We start from the raw sequence: 22,191 nt of genomic DNA on the forward strand, positions 1-22,191 counted from the left end.
CTGGCGAACTGGCTACGTATTTTAAACGTTTTTATTTATTTTCCACTTTTTTTTCCTCTGTGCTTGAATTCCAGAATACAGGGACTTTACTGTACTTTCTGGACTCTAATGCACTCACTGCCTTTCCATGAGGCCGCGACCACAGTTCCCCACTCAGGCTTCCTAAGGCTCCTCCTGCAGTGCATCTGAGGCACCATATGGCAGTGAGTTCGTGAACCGCGAGTGTATCTCCCCACCACTTCTTTGTGCCTGCTTCACCTCACTGGACAGAACCTGAACAAAACTCCAAACCCCTCCCTTCTGATGCAGATAAGGTTTCTGTGGGAAGGGACATATTTCTGCGATATGTGCTCTGATGTTAATCGCCAGGGCAGCCTGCTTCCAACTTTACACTTTCTTCTATTGGAATCTGGTTCTTACAACAGAACCGGGCGCCAGATCAGGAGGATTCGACCAACTTTCAGGTCAGCAGCATTCCTCAGCAACCGGCGAGAGACGCCTGTCCTCCGCTCTAGAGCCCCTCCAGCCCGACCTTGCTGGATCCAGGCAGGACTAGTGTGGTTGGGCGAGCGGGGCTGTTCCTGCAGTGCCGCGTCCACACTTCACCTGCCAGTCCAGGGGGGAGCTGGGCGAAGGGCAACCGGGAGAAGTCGTCTGTAAGGATTCCAGTGGTTCGAGGTAGGGGCCAAGGATTCCCTCGTCCCCTCCACTGCACGTGGATCCGGGAGAACTGCTGAACGACTTCAACAGAGCATGCAGGCAAACAGAGCTCCCAGCAACCAGCCAAAACAAATCAGCAATAATGTTACAGGTTGGCAATAATGCCAAGACATTGGATTCGCGAGCGCAGTAAATGTGCCGGGACCTGCGGAAACTCAGACCACACAGATGAGCATGTGAATGCCAAGGCTTCAGCTTCGTTCACTTCCACTCCCGACTCACCCTCTCGTTTGAGAGAGACGCGAGCACCGTGGATTATTCCTCAAGTCGTTCCGGTGGTACGACGCACTCCCAAAGGGACAACCTCAGAAACAGAGCCGTGGATTTCCCCCTTCAAGGCCCCGTATCAGACACTCGCCACTCTCATCACCCCATGTACAGAGGTCACTCCTCTTAGGATTATTCCCAGACCTACTCTCCGTTTCCCCTCGGGAAGTACTCTCAATGTAATCAGTTAGTGCGATGCCTTTACAGCGCTGTCTGTTCGGAATTGGTTCGCTCTCCATGTCTGTGTGGGCTTTCCCCGGGGGCTCTGGTTTCCTCCCACTGTTCAAAGCGTTCCAGGGTTAATGGGCTGTAATTGGGCCGAAATGGGCTGTAATTGGGCCGAAATGGCCTGTATGTCTAAATTTAAATTAATTTAAAAGCATTCCTCAGGACTACTCTTCTCCAACCACACTCGCTATGGTTTACCCCGCTCTCTTTTCCCTCGGGGTTCAGCCTCGAGGAGTGTCCCATTAACTCTGGACTGGGGAAATCGGCCTACAACTCGTGCCCGACCGACCGAGCACTCACGACACTCTAGGGGACAGGCCGTACACTGGTATCACCGTCATCCTATCGTTGGAGGCTGATGGCCGGCTGTCGGTAGGAGGGGGAGGGGGAGGGTGGAGCGGAGCAGCGGGATCAGTGTCATGAGACTCTCCCGGCGGCCTGCTGTCAGTCCCTGCACTGGTCCCGCTCCCTCCCCCAACTGCGTGCCGCCAATCCCCACACCGATCCCCCAGCCCCGCTCCCCGCCCCCCCCCCCCCAACAGCCCACTACCAGTCTCCACACCGATCCCATCGTCCCACACTCTCCCTGACAGCCCGTCACCAGTTCCCACACTGATCCTATCACCCCACTCCCCCCCACCCCCCGACAGCCTGTGGGTCTGAAATGCCATCAAACACGGTAGGTTGGGACAACATGGAATGTTCTATGAACCCGCTCCAGCTCGTAGCTGTGAGGATTGGAGGTAAGGAAGCGTTTCCACGTGGAAGGGGGCTGAATGTTCAGGGAACCAGGGCAATGAACTCTGAACATTGAGTAATGTGTCTTGCAATGTTTTTAACAGGGGACACAGCAAAGCCTTGTTTTCTTTCCACCTCACGTAACAAATATTTTTATGTCGTCAGTAGAACCAAAACTTGACAGCTTCACAGGAAGGGGGGTGGGGCCCATAAACTTTGAGCAGAGTCCCATAACAATAATGGGAGCAGGAGTCGGCCATGTGGCCCATCGAGTCTGTTCTATTCAGGGAGATCCTCCTCAGAAGTTTAGAGGGGGCAAGGTGGGGGGGGGGAGGTGCATCGCCTCTCAAAACTCCTCCTCTCACCCTGGGGACTCTGTCAAAACCCTTCTGGGCACACCCACCCACCCACTGGGAGTTAATACACAAGCATGCTGGAGAACCTCAGCAGGTCACGCACCATCCGCAAGAAGTTAAGGGTAACCAATGTTTTGGGGTATTCCTGATGAAGAGTTCAGGCCAGAAACATTGGCTATTCTTTGTTTCCTTTGGATGCTGCAAGATATCACAAGATATAGGAGCTGAACGGCCCATCGAGTCTGTTCTGCCATTCTAATCATGGGCTGATCCCTCCTCCCACTCGGCCCCACTCCCAGGCTTCCTCCCTGTAGCCCTGGATACCCTGACTAATCTCCACCTTAAATACTACCAACAGCCTCCCTTCCACAGCCCCCTGTGGCCACGTTCCACAGACTCACTACCCTCTGACCAAAGAAATTCTTCAGCATTTGTTTTAAATTGACATCCTTTTATCCTGAAATTGTCCCCTCTTATCCTAGAATTCCCTCCCATGGGGAACATCTTTGCCACATCTACTCTGAGTTTGCTCTCAATCTCAGCGACTGCAGACTTTCTGGTTTAACTCCGCTGGGAATTAATTTCTCAGTGACCCAGAGTTTAACCCAATGGTTCTCAACCTTTTTCTTTCCACTCACATACCACCTTAAGTAATCCCTATGCCATTGGTGCTCTGTCATTAGTAAGGGATTGCTTAAGGTGGGACGTGGATGGAAAGAAAAAGTTTGAAAACCACTGTTTTAATCATCCCTGATGGACTCGTTATGTGCACGGTTTCATAACTCCAAAGGAAATGGGCCAATGACAATTTTTCTCAAGCAAAATATTTCAGTAACAATTGGATATGGAGCAGTGATTCCCTTCCTACACAAACACACCACCTTAAGCAATCCCTTAGGAGGCATAGGGATTACTTAAAGTGGTATGTGAGTGGAAAGAAAATGGTTGAAAACCACTGGTTTAACCCCTCAATGCCCAGAGATCTTTTCATCTCCCCTCCATGGCAAGGGAAAGGTTATTCTGTGACTGGTTCCAAAGCTAGGGCAGAGTGTGCTGGAGAGAGCGGCAGGTTCAACCACGGTACAGCTGTTGGGTCTGGCCCATAAATCTCTCTCTCCACCCCCCCCAACTTGGTCCTTGACCCTAAAAGAAGTAAACAGGATGGGAATCAGTGCACTTCCTGCAGGGAAGATCCAATGCACAGTGTCCTGCTTCAGTGAGCAGCTGAGGCTCTGACAGACTCTCCCTCGTCCATTTGCAGAAATAAACAGCAATTCCTTCCTCCCTGCCGGCCAGTCCGGATAGCATGTCTCTCCTAGCCCTGCGCACACATCTGGCCTCCGGTGGGACATTCGACCCTCCCCATGTCCGGACACTGATGGGTTTCTCAGCCTGCTCTATGCAGCCAAGAATTTCTTTCCTGAAACACAGCTGGTTGTTGGGTTAACTATTCCAGGGAAGAAATATGATGTGAAGTGGGATGGGAGGGGAGGGAGTGGGGACGGGATGGGAAGGAGGGGATGCAATGGGAAGGGGTGGGACTGGATGGGAAGGAGGGGACAGGATGGGAAGGGGTGGGACTGGATGGGAAGGGCTCTCCCTTTCTCTTCAGGCCGGGACAGACAAATGAGGACATCCTTGTGGTGGGCTGATGATTGGACGGTCTCTCCGCAGGGCTCTGATGTGATGGTCCCCACCTTTTTAAATTTTGCATACAATTTAAAAAAAAAATTTGGACATACAGCATGGTAAAACAGGCCCTTTAGGCCCATGTCTATGCTGCCCCATTACACCTAATTAATCTACACTCCTGGTACAATTTGAATGGTGGGAGGAAACTGGAGCCCCCAGGGAAAACCCACACAGACACAGGGAGAACGTACAAACTCCTTACAGACATCGTGGGATTTGAACCCCGGTCCTGATCGCTGACGCTGTAATGGCGTAGCACTGCCCCCATATCACTGCAGCCACTGGGGAAGTGTTCAGCCCACCCGTACGAGCACTGCACTGAACAGCCTTTCTGCTGATGACACACTCAGAGTCAGCTTCAAGGCACAGAACAAAAACTGAAGCCACTCTGCCCATCGAGACCCACCTTCTCACGGACATCATTTACTCCTCAGCAAACTGGATGGGAAGGTGGGGGGGGGAGGGAAATTAGTTTCTACCTTTGTGAGAAGAGTTTCTCCCTGCCCCACATCCCTGGGATTAATTCCAATAGTGGGATGTTTAGGGAACAAGTGATTCTCACACAGTCACTTGATTGAGGTCGACAAGATTATGAGGGCATAGCTTGGTTGCACTGGGTCACTAAGGGGGGCGGGGGGGGTGTGCGAACCAACCCGGGTGATACCATCAGAGGGGTGACACCCAAATGATTGTAAAATTTGTGCAGTGTTTCAGCAGAAATTTTTAAAAATAAAAATATCTCAAGGTATAACAACAAAAACATTTTCCGTAAGCCCAGCTTTCATGTATCAATATACCTACAAGGCTAAAACTCGATGCTCATTTACTTTTTGAACCTTCTACTGCACACTGGTCAGAGCTGTCATTATTCCCCAATGACAACGACGCTTCGTATCCCGTGGTTTCGTCTGCCTGCGCTACAAGCACGCACTGTGGTTTTTGTTGTTGCTGGTGTTTGTACAGTCCACTCACAAACTTCTTAAAGTAATCCCTGTGTCATAGGTGCTCTGTGATTAGTAAGGGATTGCTTAAGGTGGGATGTGGGTGGAAAGAAAAAGTTTGAAGACCCCTGTTTGAATCGTACCTCAATGACTCGTTATGTGCACAGTTTCAGAACTCCAAAGGAAATGGGCCAATGACAATTTTTCTCAGTAACAATTGGGTCGAGAGCAGTGATTCTCAACCTTCCCATTCACATCCCACCTTAAACAATCCCTTACTAATCACATAGCACCGATGGCATAGGGATTACTTAAAGTGGGATGTGAGTGGGAAGAAAATGGTTGAGAACCATCGGTTTAGTCACTGCTTTTGTCAAAGTTTCTGGTGTTTTAGCTACAATATTGTGGACATTAGTATTTGTGGTCATTAGTTTTTGAGAAGGATGTTGTAATTAAAGGAAAAGAAGGAGAAAAATGTTTCTGCTCAATTACATGGGTAAGGGGGGGTGTGGGGGTGACACCAACCCTAGGGATGCCACTGCTAGGGTGGACAGGCAGCTCCTTTATTCTGGGGCTAGCAGAGGACATCGGCTTAATATGGGTGGAGGAAAGTTTAGGGGAGACATCAGGGGTAAGTTTTTTTTAATATATACAGAGAGTGGTGGGGGCCTGGAATTCATTGCTGGGGATAGTGGTGGAAGCTGGTACAATAGAAACATTTAAAAGGCCCTTGGATAGCCCCAAATAAAAATAGAGGGTCATGGGTGTTGAGCAAAGATTAGATTGTATTGGTAGTCCAACATTGTGGACTGAATGACCTGTAGTGTGCTGCAATGTTCTATGCAACAAAAAAAAAGACCACCAGGTCCAGAGTGGCCATCGTACCCCATTCACCACCAACAGCAGAGACTGCAGTTGGAATCTGGAGCATCCCCCACCTGCACGAGGAACTCAGCGGGTTGAGTAACATTAGTGGGAGCAAGAAACTGTTGACATTTCACACCAGAATGTTTACCAAGACTGAGGGTTTTAAAAAAAAATGCAGACATAAAGCCCGATAACAGGCCATTCCGGCCTGTGAACCCGTGCCGCCCAATTACGCACAATTGACCCTCAACCCCAGTACATTTTGAACGGTGGGAGGAATCCGGGGCACCCACGGAAAACCAGGCAGTCAGGGGGAGAACGTACAAATTCCTTACAGACAATGCCAGATTCGAACCCTGGTCGCTGGCACTATAACCGCACCACACTAACTGCTCAGAGGAGGGGAATAACCAGGAAAGTCTGGAGGCGCTGGGGTCCAGTGAAGTACACAGACCTGCCAGAGAAATTCAGCAGGTCACGCTGAAGGGTAAACCAACGTTTCGGGCCTGGGCCTTTTGTCAGGTATGAATAAAATTATGCAGATGCCTGAATAAAATTGGTGGGAGGGGTAGGGGGGGGAGGAGGGAAGGACAGAGGCTGCAGGACCTGTTGAGTTCTCCAGTATTTTGCGTAGTATACACAGGAAGTGAGGAAGGTTTCAGGACTGGGGCCTGCAGAGACCCCGAGGCCAATGGGGTTGGGGGTGGGGGGGGAGTGGGGGAGCAGAGTGGATCCTTCAGAGGGCATCTATGGGGGAGATGGGGAAGTTGAGGGGGCAGTGGAGGGAAATCTCTGAGGACGGCATAGAGGGACAGAGGAAGGGGAGCGGCGTGGAATCCACAGAGAGCAGTGGAGGAGGGGGATGCGGAAGGGGAGCCCTGAGGACAGCGAAGCCAGCCAACCGCCCCACACCCATGCCCTTACCTCTGAAGAGCGGGGGCAGCAGGGCAGTGCCATGGCAGCAGACTCGGTTGGAGCAGGAGCCGGGGTCCCAGGTGAAGACAAGCAGCTGTAGTTGCTGGGAGCCCTCCAACTCGATGTTGAAGGTGTGGTCGAGGCTGAGGAATGGGTCCGGGCAGCTGAGCAGGGCGGTGCGGGCCTTGCTGACCGAGTCCACCTGGATGGAACAGAAGATGTCTGCTGGGCCTGCTCGGGGAGACCTGATGGCCTGCAGGCCGAGGAGGCGGATGTTGAGGAGGCCAGAGAGGTGGTGCAGGCATCGTGGTTGCTCGTTGCCGTTGTAAGGGCGAAAGGCGGAGGTGTCCAGCAGTGCTCCCCGCTGCGGCCAGTGGGAAGGGGCGCCATCAGCCTTGGGCACCGGCTCAGGTGAGTGCCCGTCACTCAGGTAGCCGCGCTGGCTCAGTGAGGCCTGTTGGCGGCCCCCGCGGGCACCCACGCTGCTGTCCAGATGGTAGCGGCAGATGACGTTGCGGCGGGAGGCTGCTCGGGGCGGGGATGGAGATCGACCGCTCTCCCCACTGCCGTCCCGATCGTGGCGGCCTGATCGGCTCGGGCCCCGCAGGCTCAGCTTGCGCCTCAGCTCCGGGAGCTTCCTCATCCGTAGGGACAGCCTGCGCACCGTGCCGGGGGACTTGCCACGGTCCGGGGGTGAGCGCTGGGCTGCCACCCCCGTCTTCTCTGGCCGCGGGCTGGGCCCTGCTGCTCGGCCGCTGTATGGCGGAGGCTCTGCTGCTGGGCCATCTGTGGAGGGGCAGAGAAGGGGGGCAAACTCAGTCACGGATCACTGCTCAGAGGCTGCAGGAGAAGCCTGGCGTTCATGCCCAAAATCCCCTCGAACCGTCCCCCTAACACCCCCAAACATTCCCAACCACCCCGAACCATCCCCACAAATACACCCAAACATTCCCCAATACCCTCCCCCCCAAACCATCCCCCCCAAAAACCACCAAACCTTCAAGGGGGCGGTGAGTGGGGGAGAGGAATGAGAGGGGTGGGGGGGGAGAGGAATGAGAGGGGTGGGGGGGGGAGAGAGCGGGGAGCGGTGGATGGGGGAGTGCACAGGGGTTGTGTGGAGAGCGGGGAGGAGTGGATAGGGAGAGCGCGGGGGGGGTTGTGGAGAGCCGGGGGGGGGTGGGATAGGGAAGGTGGGGGTGAAAGTGAGGTGGGTGCGGATGGGGGGGGAGAGTGAGGTAACCTAGGAGACTGGCTCCACCTACTCCCTGCCACTCACCGGCCCCAAATAAATGCTCCCGCCGGCCCCTGGGCAGGAGTAGAGCATGTGGAGCCAGAAGGGATACAGAACCTGGCGTGCAAGTTTTTTAAGCTAATTAAATTGTGATACACTGCAGTGCGAACAGGTACAATCCATGAAAGGCAGTTCTACAGGCTTTAATTAGCTTAAAACCTGCACACCAGGTTCCGTAGGTGGAGCCAGTCTCCCAGGTTACCTTCCTGCAGGTGCACTAGGCTGCTCCTGCAGAAGGCAGGCAGGAGTGCGGACAGGCACAGGCTGTCATTGACAGTACAGTGGTTGTATCACCACAGCCCCACTGGGCCATCGCCACTTACCTGAGGCTTGGGGCTTCTGTGACCAGCTCCCGAGCTGACTGCATGTCCAGGCCACAGCAGAGGCCTGCACCAGGTGTGCACGGGCTTTTGGCGGGGAGGTCTCAGCCGAACACTTCATTGCCTGCGGTTCCAGCATTGTCAAAGGGCTTGCGCATCTGGGCCTTGTTGCACTGGGGCCAGTCTCAGTCTCCTTGGGACAGGACATCTCCACGTACCACTGAGCCTTGCTGGGCCCTGCCCTGCGTGGAACCAATGCCACATTCTCGTCCTCTGGGATGGGGTTGTACCAAATCTCCCCCTCCCCCACGGCCCTCTTGCTCTTCCTTGCCTCGCTGCAGCCCAGCCGCGGGGGTTGGCAGTCCTGCTCCTGGCCACAGCGGCCTGCCATGCTGGACGCACAATCTGGGCGACTGCTGCAGTCCACGCCCCTGTCTGCACTGCAGGATGGTGCTGGTTCCCTGGGATTCCTGCACGGGCTGGCAGCGCAGCCTCCTTCGCTCTGTGCTTCACCGATCACACAATTTGTAGCCTGGACGCTCCCTCCACTTGCACCAACTGCCATCGTCTCTGAGGCCTCAGAATCTAGAAAGAGGTTAAATAAAGGTCAGGGGGCAGCAAATCAGCTCAGAATCAGGATTTACCATCATGAACAAGCCATGAAATTCGGTGTTTTGCAACAGCATCACAGTACAAACATTTAGATTATAACAATCTTACAACATTGCTGTATAAAAATAATAGGGCAGGAAAAGTCAGGCTGCGTCTTTGGTTCATTGATCATTCAGGAATCTGATGGCAGCAGGGAAGAAGCTGTCCTGTGTCGCTTAGTGCTCGTCTTTAGGCTCCTGTACCTTTTTCCCCAATGGTAGCAGAGTGAAGAGGGCATGACCTGGGTGGTGGAGGTCTTTGAGGACAGAGGCTGCTTTTTTAAGACACCGCCTCATGTAGATGTCCTCAGTGGAGTGAAGTCTGGTAACTGTGATGTCAAAAGCAGAGTTAACAACCCTTTGGAGTTTATTCTTGTCCTGAGAGCTGGCACCTCTGTACCAGGCAGTGATGCAACCAGCCAGAATGCTCTCCCAAGTACGCCTGTAGAAATTTAGCAGAGTCTCTGTGACATACCGAATCTCCTCAAACACCTCACAATGTTTAGCTGCTGACGAGCCTTCTTTGTGATTGCATCAATGTGGAGGCTCCAGGAGAGATTCTTGGAGATTTGATACCCAAGAATTTGAAGTTCTTGGCTATCTCCACTTCTGAGTCCTCAATGAGGACTGGGTTGTTTTCCCCTGACTTCATCCCGAAGTTCACAATCATCTCCTTGGATTTGCAAATGTTGAGTGCAAGATTGTTGGTGTGATACCACTCAATGAGATGATCTATCTCCCTCCTGTATGCTTCCTATTGTCGGTTGTGATTCTGCCGACAACTGTAGTGTCATCAGTAAACTTGTAGATGGCATTGGAAGTGTGTCTGGCCACACAGTCATGGGTGTATAATGAGCAGAGCAGTGGGATACATCCATCCTTGGGGTGCACCTGTGTTGATGATCAGTGAGGAGAATACAATGTTTCTGATACGAAGAGTTGGAGACCTTCAGTGAAAGGATGGAGGAGGATTCACCCATCAAATCAATCCCCTCAGATGTTTACGCTGTCCCCCTCGACCCTCTGGTATCTCAAAGCTTAGAGATCAAAGAGCAATTCAGGGACCTTGGCTGGAGAGTGTTGCACTGAGCAATGCCTCGTAACTGCTTCCTGAGTTGGTTCACCGACACCCCAGCTGCCTTTCATTTCTACGCCTGGGAGGAGACGGCTGATGCCTCTCTTCACCCACCTGAAGGGGCTTCTCCTCAAATTCGGCTGCATTGTAGCCCCCCACACACCTGATCTATGGACACCCGGTGCAGGGGTTGGGGGTCGGACGCTCAGAGGATCTCCTTGTGGGGCTGTCACTGGGCCTGGCCGAGCTGATAATTCACGGGTGGAGAGTTCGGGGGAGCCGGCTGCCTGCCCCTTTTATGGGGTTACATCCGGGCCCCTGTGTTGTTAGAGTGGGAGCAGGCAGTATCCAAGGGAACGGTGGTCCCAGAGTCTGTGTGTTTATGGTTTGTCCTTGTTTGTAGTTTGAATAAACATTTGCAAAAAAAGAGCAACTCGATGGAACGAGGGGAGGGTCTGGCTGGACAGGCGCAGAGCTGACAAGCTGTGGACTCAAAAACCTTGGCCATCCACAGCAGTGGCCACTTTGCCCAGACAGTACTCTGCTCAAGACCAGCGTCTCGAGAAACAGCCTCTATCCTCAAGGACCCCCACCACCCAGGCGACGCCCTCTTCTCTCAGCTACCATCAGGAAGGAGGTTCAGGAGCCTGAAGACAAACACCCAATGGTACAAAACCAGCTTCTTCCCCTCCGCCATCTGATTTCTGAATAGGATCATGAATGACAGACCTTTTCCTCTTCTTTTGCACTAACCAATCTATTCATTTTGAAAAATGTAATTGAAACCAATATTTACACCCGTGATACTGGCGCAAAACCACAAATTTTGTGACATTTTCATGAATCTGCAATCAGTCCCACAGCTCCATTCTATCTAGGTTTCGTCCAGCATCCGCAGAGGTAGGTCATCACCACACACTTCCTCGCCATTCCAGGACCAGAATTTACTGTCACGAATATTGTCCCTGCTTTCTGAGTGAAGAAGTTCCCCTGAATGTTCCTCTCAAACCTTTCACTCTTCACCCATGTCCCATCTGGTCTCACCCAACCTCAGTGGAAAAAGCCTGTTTTCATTTACCCCATCTACACCCCTCATAATTTTAAATACCTCAGTTGAATCTCCCCTCATTCACTGACACTTCAGGGAAGAAAGTCCTAACTTGTTTGACCTTTCCCTGTAACTCAGTTCCTCAGTCCCAGTAAATCTTCTCTGCACTCTATCAATTTTATTGATCTCCTTCCTGTAGTTAGGTGACCAGAACTGCATACAATACTCCAGATTTGGCCTCAGCAAGGCCTTATACAACTTCACAATAACATCCCAATTCCTGTACACCATGCTTTGATTGCATGGTTGGCGTAGCGGTTAGCCAAACGCCTTTACGCTGCCAGTGATTGGGACTGGAGTTTGAATCCCGCGCTGTCTGTAAGGAGTTTGCACATTCTCCCAGCGTCTGCGTGGGTTTTCTTCAGGGGCTCCGGTTTCCTCCCACTGTTCAAAACGTACCAGGGGTGTAAATTGGGCAGCATGAACTCATGGGCCAAAATGGCCTGTTACCCTGCTGTCTGTCTACATTTAAATTTAAAATATGATGGCCAATGTGCCAAAAGCTCTCTTTACGATCCCATCTACCCGTGACACCACTTTCATGGAATTATATACCTGTATTCCCAGATCCCTCTGTTCTACCACACACCTCAGTGCCCCACCATTCGCAGTGTATGTCCTCCCAAAGTGCAACATCCCACACTTGTCTGCATTATAATTGATCTGCCATTATGCTGCCCATTTTCCCAACTGGTCCAGACCCCACTGCAAGCTTTGAAAACCTTCCTCGCTGACCACCACACTCTGAATCCTCATGCCAGCTGTAGTCATCTGCAGAGACCAGGGGCTCTGAACCAGACACACCTTCAGTGTTACAAGACAGACATGGAAAATTGCCCAGATGGGACATACAAAATAAACGAAGCAGGATAATTCTAATCAGGCTAATTCCCACTGAAATCCGTCTGTTCGCTGTGGAGGAAGGCATTGTAGACAGCTCTGTGAGGCTGCACTTACTGACCCATGACCTGTCCTCTGGTGCCAAGTGCAATCTTTGCCAGAATTACACAGTTTCAGGCTTTATTATGAAGAACACAACCTTGGTCTGAAGAGCAGAAGTCCAGAGGTGAGGTGACACTGAGGTCAATGGTCATCACCGGGCCCTGTCCAAACTGGCCAATGGACATCAAGCTCTGGGCAAACTGACCAATGGACGTTAAGCTCTGGCCAATGGACTTTTCAAGCCCTGTTCAAACTGACCAATGGACATTGAGCTGTGGTCAAACTGACTAATGGGCATTGAGCTCTGGGCAAACTGGCCAAAGGACATAATCAGGAAAACAAGGCAGTGGTCGGGCCACATAAAAGAAAATGAGTGTGCCTGTTGGAGGTCAATCATCCAAGCCCAAGTTATCTTTGCAGGAGTTCAGGGCTGTGACCCAGGACCCATCACCTCCAACTGCTTCCTCCCATCACAAAGTAGGACAGTAAAATATTCAGTTCCGTTTGCAACTCCCTCACAAACCGAGCAGCCCATATCTGTATGCACCAAGACCAACCTACACACCAGCGCAGCCTGATCAGCACCAGGCATCGTTCACACGCAGACGTGTCAGGCAGGGAGCATCTCCAGTGCGAGAGGGCCTTGCCACCGATGGCAGACAGCACCTAACAGCCTGAATATGCTTGATCTTGAAACCCAAGCAGGCTCAGGACTGGTCAGTACTTGGAGGGGAGACCCGCTGTAGGTTTCTATGAGGGGCCAAGTGGTAATTCTCTGTCTGCCTTATGGTAGACAAAAGTTAAAGAATGTTACATTCTAAATGTGACAATAAAGGAACCTTTACATTTTATGATATCACCACTCACTGGTTTAGCCACACAACTACCTTGATGACAGGAGATCAGAGGGTAGGGATCCCAAGGCAAGTGACTCACCACCCAAAACCTTTCACCGCCTGCAAGGCATAGTCTAACAGTGTGACAGGATAATTTTTCACTGGCTTGGACCTGGCCATGTTTGCAATCTTCTGCACCCTTCTGCGTTCCAGACCGGGTTATGATATAAACGATCAATGTAAATCAGTCGCTTGTGTCCAGATGACTTGCTTGAACTTCAGTTCCCCAGTGCCCTGGTGGTGGGTGGGGTACCAATCAGGCGGATAATAATTTTTAAAAAAAATGTAAACATAAAGCACAGTATTTGGGTGGCGTGGTTAGCGCAATGCTTTTACACTGCTAATCTAGCACTGTAAGGAGTTTGTACGTTCTCCCTGTGTCTTCATGGGCTTCCTCCAGATGTTCCGTTTCCTCCTGCTGTCCAAAATGTACCAGGATTGTCAGTCACATGGGTGTAATTGGGGCAGTATGGGTGGGCTGAAAGGACCTCTTACTGTGCTGTATGCCCAAAATAAATTTGGGTGGCAGTGTTAGCAAAGTGACCGGCAACCTCAGCTCAAATCCAGCGCTGTCTGTAAGGAGTTTGTACATTTTCCTTGTGTCTGCAGGTGTCCCACCCTTCAAAACATATGGGGGTTGTAGGTTAATTTGGGTGGCACAGGTTCTTGGGCTGAAAGGGCCTGTTACTGTGCTTTATGTTTACATTTTTTAAAAAATTATTATCCGCCTGCTTGGTACCCCACCCACCACCGGGGCACTGGGGAACTGAAGTTCAAGCAAGTCATCTGGACACAAGCGACTGATTTACATTGACCGTTTATATCATAACCCGGTCTGGAATGCAGAAGGGTGCAGAAGATTGCAAACATGGCCAGGTCCAGCACAGGCTCCAACCTCCCATCCACTGCAGAGATGAGTACTGTAAAGGACCCCCATGGACCTGGTCACACAGTCTCTCACTGCTACCGTCAGGGAAAAGGTACAGAGCCTGAGTAAAACACTTCTAGGTTCAAGAACAGTTTTTTCCCCAACAGTGATCAGGCTGTTCAACCTCCTCTTGTTACACTGCAGCACCTCAAAAAGAATTGTCTGCTTTAGAGTAGTGCCACATTTTTACTTGTGCGACAGTAACTGTGGATATTTCCTATCATGCCATCTTTTTTCACTTTAATTTAATAGACTGTATACTCCAGTAAAACCCCTGGTATCTGGAATTCAAGCAAACAACAGCCCCAAGCAACTGGCAAAAATCAAGGAAAATAAATTTTTAAAAATTAAAATAAACAAGAATAATTTAATAGGTTAAAAAAAAGTACGTTTAAAATTGTAAAAGTAAATGTTCTCGGACATTTGGTGAAGATGGGAGCAAATATTCAGCCAGTGGAGAGCTTTGGTTGAGGTTTGCTCGTAGCAGCTGTTTGAATAAAGTTGTGTAAAACAGCAATGGCGTCGCCCAGGATGAAGAGCTGGTTGATGCCGCTCACCGTTGGGGTGACTCTCTTAAAGTGTCTCCTTATCCCTGCTTAGTAAGAGTCAGAGGCTTTACCTGTAAACTTGGAGGAGGGTGGGGTGGGGGGGGCGTTAATTATCTATAATGTTATTATTCATCTTTCGGTTGGCTCTGTGGAGGGGGAGGAACCTGCAGATACAGCGATGGTTAAACGTTTTCAAAAAAATGTGACTGAAAATAAAGTAGAATGCTTTAAGGTTTATCTATTCACATCCAAGAGAAATTTGTTCACTGCAAGGACAGTCTAGTATTTCAGTTGTGCTAATCACTTCACCAACCAGGCCGCCCTTAAATGTAGTGATTAGCACAACGCCTTCACAGCACCAGCGCTCAGGACCAGAGTTCGAATCCCGCACTGTCTGTAAGAAGTTTGTATGATCTCCCTATGTCTGCGTGGGTTCTCATCGGGGACTTTATTTTCCTCCCACCCTCAAAATGTACCCAGTGTGTAGGCTAATGGGGTATAAAATGGGCGGCATGGATTAGTGGGCCGAAATGGGCCTGTTACCATGCTGCATGTCTAAACTTAAATTTAAATTTTGAACTAATGCAGGTGTATTAGTTAGGCATTGTAAGAGTATGTTTCAAGCAACTGGAATATACACTTATCCGGCATCTACCAATCCCCATAGGTGCCAGATATCAGGCGTTTTACTGTTTTTTTAGTTTTTGTTTAGTTTTACAAAGTTACCTATTTGGCTGCAGCAAGAACCTTGGTGCATATGTACATTGTACCACAAACTCAGCATTAGTAAGATAAAGCATTTACTCTCGCCGTCCTCTCTGACAGCACCTTGGGCTGCATGGGGGGCACAGTTGGCGTAGCGGTTAGCGCAATGCTGACACAGTGCCAGTGATCAGGACTGGGTTCGAATTCCATGCTGTCTAAAGGAGTTTGTATTTTCTCCCCATGCCTGTGTGGGTTTCCTCTGGATTCCAACCACCCCTCAGAATGGACGGGGGTTGTAGGTTGATTGGGCGGCATGGGCTTGTGGGCTGAAAGGCCCTGCTACCGGGCTGTGTGTCTAAATCTAAAAACATCCCAATCCCACAACCTCCACTGCGGGGAGGGCAGTGGAACACTACCTCCTGCGCGATCCCCTCCAAGTTGAGCAACGTTGTCACTGGGTTAATCTGTTGCTTGTTCCTAAAATTACCTGTGGATCCAAATCTTGCAACTTGCCTCATAACAGTGTGGGAGAGAGTGCGGTGCCTCTCTGGAAGGTGAAGAAAGGCACCTCTTGCGGTGCAAGTCCAGGTGGATAACAAATCCACAGCTGCCAGTGATGCCTAATTACAGGAACTGAATAAATTAAATCCAGCAGGGATTCAAATGTACGTTGGTAAATAACAGTAACAGTAAGGGAGTTGTGGAGAGTGAGAAAGGTTGTCAAAGAATACAAATTGGACACACAACAAGTTCACTAGTGCTGCAATAGTGTTGCATCAACCACTTCACTAACCCTGCTGCCCAAACTGCAATGCAGTTGGTAATCGTACAGTTAGTAGCAGCAACCCGGGTTCAAATCCGGCGCTGTCTGTAAGGAGTTTGAACATACTCCCTTGTGTCTGAGTTTCCTCTGGAGAAATGGCAGATAGAGTTTAATCTGGATAGGTGTTGCACTTTGGGAGGTCAAATAGCATAAAAACTTTGCAGTAAATGTATACAGCCTTTAGGAGCCCCTCACTGTACAGAGGGATGTTGGAGGGGTGCGTGCAGGGGTCCAGGAAAGCGTCAACACAAGTAGACTGGAGGTTAAAGGCAGCCGAGAGTGTGCTTGCCTTTATCAGTTGGGGCAGTTGAGTCGAAACTTTGGGAAATCAGACTGCAGCTGTACAAAACTTCAGGCCATACTTGGAGCATTGTGTGCAGTTCTGGTCAACGTGTTACAGGAAGGATGTGGAAGCTTTGCAAGGGGTGCAGAAGAGGTTCAGCAGGATGTTGCCTGGATGGATCAGCTGTTGGGAGAGGCTGGACAAGCTTTTCTTGGGAGCGCAGAAGGCCGCGGGGAGATGTCATAAGAGCTGACGAGGGGAAGGGGAGAGGGGGGAGAGAGAGGGAGAGGGGGAGAGAGGGGGAGAGGCGGGAAGGGGAGAGGGGGGGGAAGAGGGTCAGGGTTGTTCTCCTCAGGGTGGAAGAGTCAAATATGAAAGGCCTGAGGATAAGGTGGGGGCAGGGGAGAAGTTTGAAGAATATTTCCAAGATGTTTTTATTTGGATCAAGTGTGATAGGTGCCTGGGAATGAGTTGCAAGGAGAGGTGGTGGAAGCAGCTTCAATAGAAATGTTTAGGAGCAGGCAAATGGCAGGCACGAAGTCTGCAGGCAAGTTGGGATTAGTTTAGATTGGCATCACAATCAGTGCCGTCATTGTGGGCCAGAGGGGCTGGCCGTGCACTGTACTTATCCACGTTCTGCTTTTCTAGCCCCTCCAGGACAGTCACACACCCAGAAAATAAATAAAACAGCAAAATGTGGCATTCAACTGATTCTCAAAATATTCACTGGTAAAGAAACTGTGATTGAGGTGTGTCTTAGGCTGGTCTCAGTGGAACCAGTTCACAGAAACAAAGAAAGCGCCCAAGTGTTGTGCAAGCTGCAGAGTACAAGGAAAGATGGTGTACGCCTGAAGATTTTGCTCAAGAGCCCATGAGCTGAGTGTGCAAGTGAACACATGGCACAGGTGAGCAGGAGGGAGCAGCTGAGTGTGCAAGCACACTGTGGGGTGGAGGGACGGTGATGCCAGACCCGTCCTGGTCCACATGTGTCTTACATTCTCTCACCTGCACTCCCCCCACCGACCACCACCTGGGACCTTGCAGCCGGGCATTCCACCTTGTGTAGCTCAAACCCGCAGGAGAGGCAATGGAAAAGATCGGCTTATGAGGCAGTTGCCTGCCAATATTTTTTTTTAAAAAGTCAAAGCAGTCTGGGAGTAGGATAAACACAGAGCTGTATCCATTAGCAACGCTGCCTCAGAAACATCACTGGTCAGACTTGCTAGCATTCTCTGAGGACAGAGAAGGCTCTGCAGGCTGCAGCAGGAACGCACGAGGCTGTCTATTTTAAACAGCAGCACCAACTGAGGGCCAAGTGAAAGGGTTGGAGACGGGATTGCAGGGTTTAGTGAATGATGATTGTAGCGGTTAGTGCAACGCTGCTACAGCGACTGGGGTTCGAAGCCAGCGCTGAATGTGAGGAGTTTGTACGTTCTCTGCGTGGGCTTCCTCCCACCGTTCAAAAAAAAGCATACGGGAGTTGGGGGGTGGGTTATAGGTAGACTGAAAGGGCTTGTTTCCGTGCTGTAGGTCTAAATTTAAGCATCTAAATTTAAAATTTAAATGAGAGCTGAAGTCACCTGAAACTGTACTCGCGAGAATGTGGAAAAATGAAAGGGGACAGAAACGTCCAAAAATCATGAATAATGTTTGACCGCATCATCTTTGTCTACTTCATTAACTGGCACTACAGGAATAGAAAAGATAGAAGCAGGAAAGTTGTGTCCATGGGCAGGCGACACTGGAACTAGGGAACAGGTTCAGAGGAGCAGATCGGAGACAGATGGGGAGGAACTGCTTCTCTCAGAGAGTAGTGAATCTGTGGAATTCTCTGTCAGAGGATGCAGCGGCTGTACTTTGTGAGGAGTCTGAGGAGATACGGTACATCACCGAAGACTCTTGAAAACTTCTACAGGTGTACTGGGGAGAGCATTCTGGCTGGTTGCATCACTGCCTGGTATGGAAGTGCCAATTCTCAGGACAAGAATAAACTCCAGAGAGTTGTTAACTCGGCCTGCGACATCACAGACACCAGACTACACTCCATCGAGGATGTCGACCTGAGGCGCTGTCTTAAAAAAGCAGCCTCTATCCTCAAGGTTCCCTACCACCCAGGCCATGCCTTCACTCTGCCACCATTGGGAAGGAGATACAGGAGCCCAAAGACAAGCTCTCAGCGGTACAAGGACAGCTTCTTCCCCTCTGTCATCAGATTCCTCTAATGAACAATGAACCCAGACGCAGCCTCACTTTGACTTTTCGTGCACTATTTTTATTTATTATGGTGAGGTGGTTCATACGCATGTTTTGCTCTGCGATGTTGACGCAAAACAACAAATTTCAAGACTCATAAATGACAATAAATTCTGATTCTGAGGCTGCCTCTTTAAATGTATTTAAGACAGTTAGAGAGATGTTTGAACAATAAGGGGAATGGAGGGGAAAAAAAAAATCAGGGATGGAGCAGAGGCCACAGCCGTGATCTTGTTGAATGGCGGAGAAGGTTTGACAGGCCAGAGGGCCAACTCCTGCTCCAAAACATATTTTAATTGTGAGGAGCTGAGTGGGGGGTGGGGGCGCTCTGCCGAGTACATTCTGGAGAGATCCAGATTGTTAAATTGAAATTTAGACGTACACCACGGTAACAGGCACAAGTCCATGCCACCCAAATGCACCCAATTAACTAACAACCCACCATGTGTTTTTGAATGATGGGAGGAAACCAGAGCACCTGGAGGAAACCCACACAGATGTGGGGAGAACATGCAAACTCCTTACAGGGAGTATGGGAATCGAACCTGGGTCGCTGGCGCTGTGCCAGTGTTACGCTGACTGCTACATGCTGTCTTGGATTAGATATGAAGAAATCTGGTCAGGAAAATGGTGCTGAGGTTGGAGATCGGAGAAGCGGAGATGTATGGCCTCTAGCTCTTTGTTCTGGAGTGCGAGGGGGTATAGATCAGCCTTTTTTTTTTAATTTTTTATTTTTCACACCATAAATCACATTAGCCATGATATACACTATTTCTTTTTCACACATATACAGTGACTTTTTCTCCCCCCCCCCACTTTCCTCCCAAACCACCCCCCCACCCCCCCTCTCATCCATTTTAGGTATACAATCTAGGTTGCATTAAGCCAGTCAGACAATGTTGTCATTCAACAAAATTACACCAGAAATTCTACTGAGTCCATTCTTTTCTTTCCTTCTCCTTCCATCAACTTAGGTACTGTTTGTCCCCGGTAGGTTTTCGCTATTGTATTTAATGTAAGGCTCCTATACTTGCTCGAATATTTCAATATTATTTCTTAACCTATCTGTTATTTTTTCTAATGGAATACATTTATTCATTTAAATTTAGTAGTTTCTTCCTTTTAATTTGGTTATGTATTCCATTAATATGTAAAGACATATAGTTCAGCGTAGCCCTTTTATATTTTGTTTATCTTCTCTTTCCGTTTTTCCATCATTACCTTTCCTCCTTTTCCATTTCTGTTTTCTTATTTTCAACTCTTTATAAGACAACATTCCTACAACATCCAACATTTTCCTTATTCTCCTATTTCTATCTTATTTATCCCCAATCTCCCCTTCACCTCCTGAGTTGTCCTTTATCCCTTGTCGGACAACCACATCTCCCCTCTCCATTTGGATTTGCGAATCCACTCGCAAGCGTCAACTGATTTTGCAGTGACCGCTATTTCCCCCCACCCCGCCTCCCCAGAAAAGATTTCATTTTTCATATGTCACAAAGGTCACGCTTTTAATTCCCTCCTTATTCTCTCTATTCCATTACCTTCCCTTATTAATTCTTGTCTATACTATCTATATTTTCCTCTAAGTACAGATACATTTATGTATGCTCATTGTCTCTATTCACTCTTGGGGTATAGATCAGCCTTGAGGCCAGTGTTGCCTCCCTGAGCACGGTGACTATATCTGCTCCTGGACCTCCAGGAACAACCTAAGTGTATTTGCAACACGAGATCTGCTCCTCCGAGCAGGTCAGCGCATCATTCCTCTCCTCGAGGGGGGGCATTCAGCCCATCAAACCTGTTCTACCACCCACACCATCACAGCCGATTCTCTCTCTCATTCCCCACACCATTAGGAGGTTTATCCCACTCCTCACAAATAAAATGGGGGGGGCACGATCACCCCACAGACCACCTCATCTACCCAACCAAACAAACCTGCCATCTCAAAGCAAAATACCACAGATGTCAAAAATCTGAACTAAAACAGAAAATGCTCCCCACTCCCCACCATTCCGTTCGGCACCAGCCTATATTTTTCCACACCTCGATGAAGGGCTGAAGCCCAAAACATTGGTTATCTTTGCTATATAAAGTGCACAGTTTGACCTGCTGAGTTTCTCCAGCATTTTTTTAACTTCAATCACGATGTCTGCAGACATCTGTGTTTTAATCCTGTCTACTGCCACGCTTTGTAAAATCTCTTTGACTGATGCCTGCCCAGGAGAAGTTCTCCTTTGCTCTTTGAAGGATTCTCTCTCACTGCTTCTCATCTGGTAGGTCGTTTCCCCCACCTCACCACTTTACTCAGGAACCTGCCTACATTTTGCTCACACCTTAATGAAGGGCTCAAGCCTGAAACGTTGGTGATGTATCTTCATCTTTGCGATATAAAATACACTGTGGGACCAGCTGAGTTTCTCCAGCGTTATCACAGGACAGGCAGGCAGTGACCTGGTTCTGCTGCAAGCGTCAACTCTACAGACGCAATCAGAGAACGTCCGGGGCTAAATCTTGAGAAGTATGGAGGCTGTGGAGAGGGCACAGAGGAGATTCACCAGGACGTTGATTGGATTCGAAAAATGTGGCAAGGTTAGCAGACCTGGGACTTTTCTCTTTGGAGCAAAGGAGGAGCAGTAACTTAAAGGGGTTCACAAGATCTGAGAGGCATAGATAAAGTGGACAGTGAACACCTTTTTCCCAAGGCATAAAAGCAAACACCAGATGACATCTGTTCAAAATAAAAGGAAGAAGGTTTAGGGGAGACGTCAAGGGTAAGTTTTTTTTACAAAACAGAGAGTTGTGGGTGCCTGGAATTCCTTGCCAGGGTGGTGGTGGAGGCTGGAACATTAGGGGCATTTAAGACACTCTTAGACAGGCACATGGATGGTTGTGAGGTAGGGAGGCTTTTTTGGTAGGAATGTTTAGGCTGGCTCAACATCGAGGGCTGAAGGGCCTGGACTGTGCTGGAATGTTCTGTGCCCCAACTGCAAATGCTAGATTCGGAAGTGAACAAGGAGAAGATGGAGGATCTCAGGACGTGGAGATACTGACCATCTCTCTCCACGGATGCTGCCTGTTCTGCTCAGTTTTTCTGCCTGCTGGACTCGTTTATGTGGGCTCCCCACTTGGCCTGTGCCCATAACGGTACCTCGCCTCCCAGAACCAACCCCACCCCCACTCTGCACAGGCCCCCGCCAGGTGGCACATAGTGGGAAAGGGCCACCTGTGCCCATGACGCCCAATTTACACACAATTGATCTACCTCCCTGGTCCTGAACGGAAGCATATGGAGGAAACCCACGTAGATATGGAGAGAACGCACAAACTCCTAACAGATGGCGCTGGATTGGTACCGGGAACTGTAACAGGATGGTTAGCACCATGCTGTCCAATGATGTTGCTTTTGTTCCATACGACTGGTCTCTTGCTGTAACTCTGAACTTTTGAACTGTGTCTTACTTGTTGTACTTTGGATGAGATACCTAACAGTACTGCTCACAAAACAAACTCCATTGCAACATCATGGAGCACGTGGCAATGAACTTGAACTTGACAGTCATTGGCGACACCATCTATTTAGTGCTGCTGCCTCTCAGAGACCCTGGCTCCATCCTCTCCAGCCATGCTGTCTGTGTGGAG

At 49.8% G+C, this 22,191-nt stretch overlaps 1 protein-coding gene across 2 annotated transcripts in view; it reads right to left on the reverse strand.

Moving 5' to 3' along the window:
- Positions 1–22,191, reverse strand: part of LOC138758538 (rho GTPase-activating protein SYDE2-like) — a 65,591-nt gene that overhangs the window by 18,979 nt on the left and 24,421 nt on the right. For both annotated transcript variants that reach the window (XM_069927577.1, XM_069927576.1), the window contains exons 2-3: positions 8,339–8,920; positions 6,734–7,510 (exon numbers count right to left, since the gene is read on the reverse strand). In XM_069927577.1, the coding sequence (XP_069783678.1) occupies positions 6,734–7,510; positions 8,339–8,920 (1,359 nt within the window). The remainder of the gene's footprint in view (positions 1–6,733; positions 7,511–8,338; positions 8,921–22,191) is intronic.

Source organism: Narcine bancroftii, chromosome 3 (assembly GCF_036971445.1).
Source record: "Narcine bancroftii isolate sNarBan1 chromosome 3, sNarBan1.hap1, whole genome shotgun sequence".
In the NCBI taxonomy this organism is placed as follows: domain Eukaryota; kingdom Metazoa; phylum Chordata; class Chondrichthyes; order Torpediniformes; family Narcinidae; genus Narcine; species Narcine bancroftii.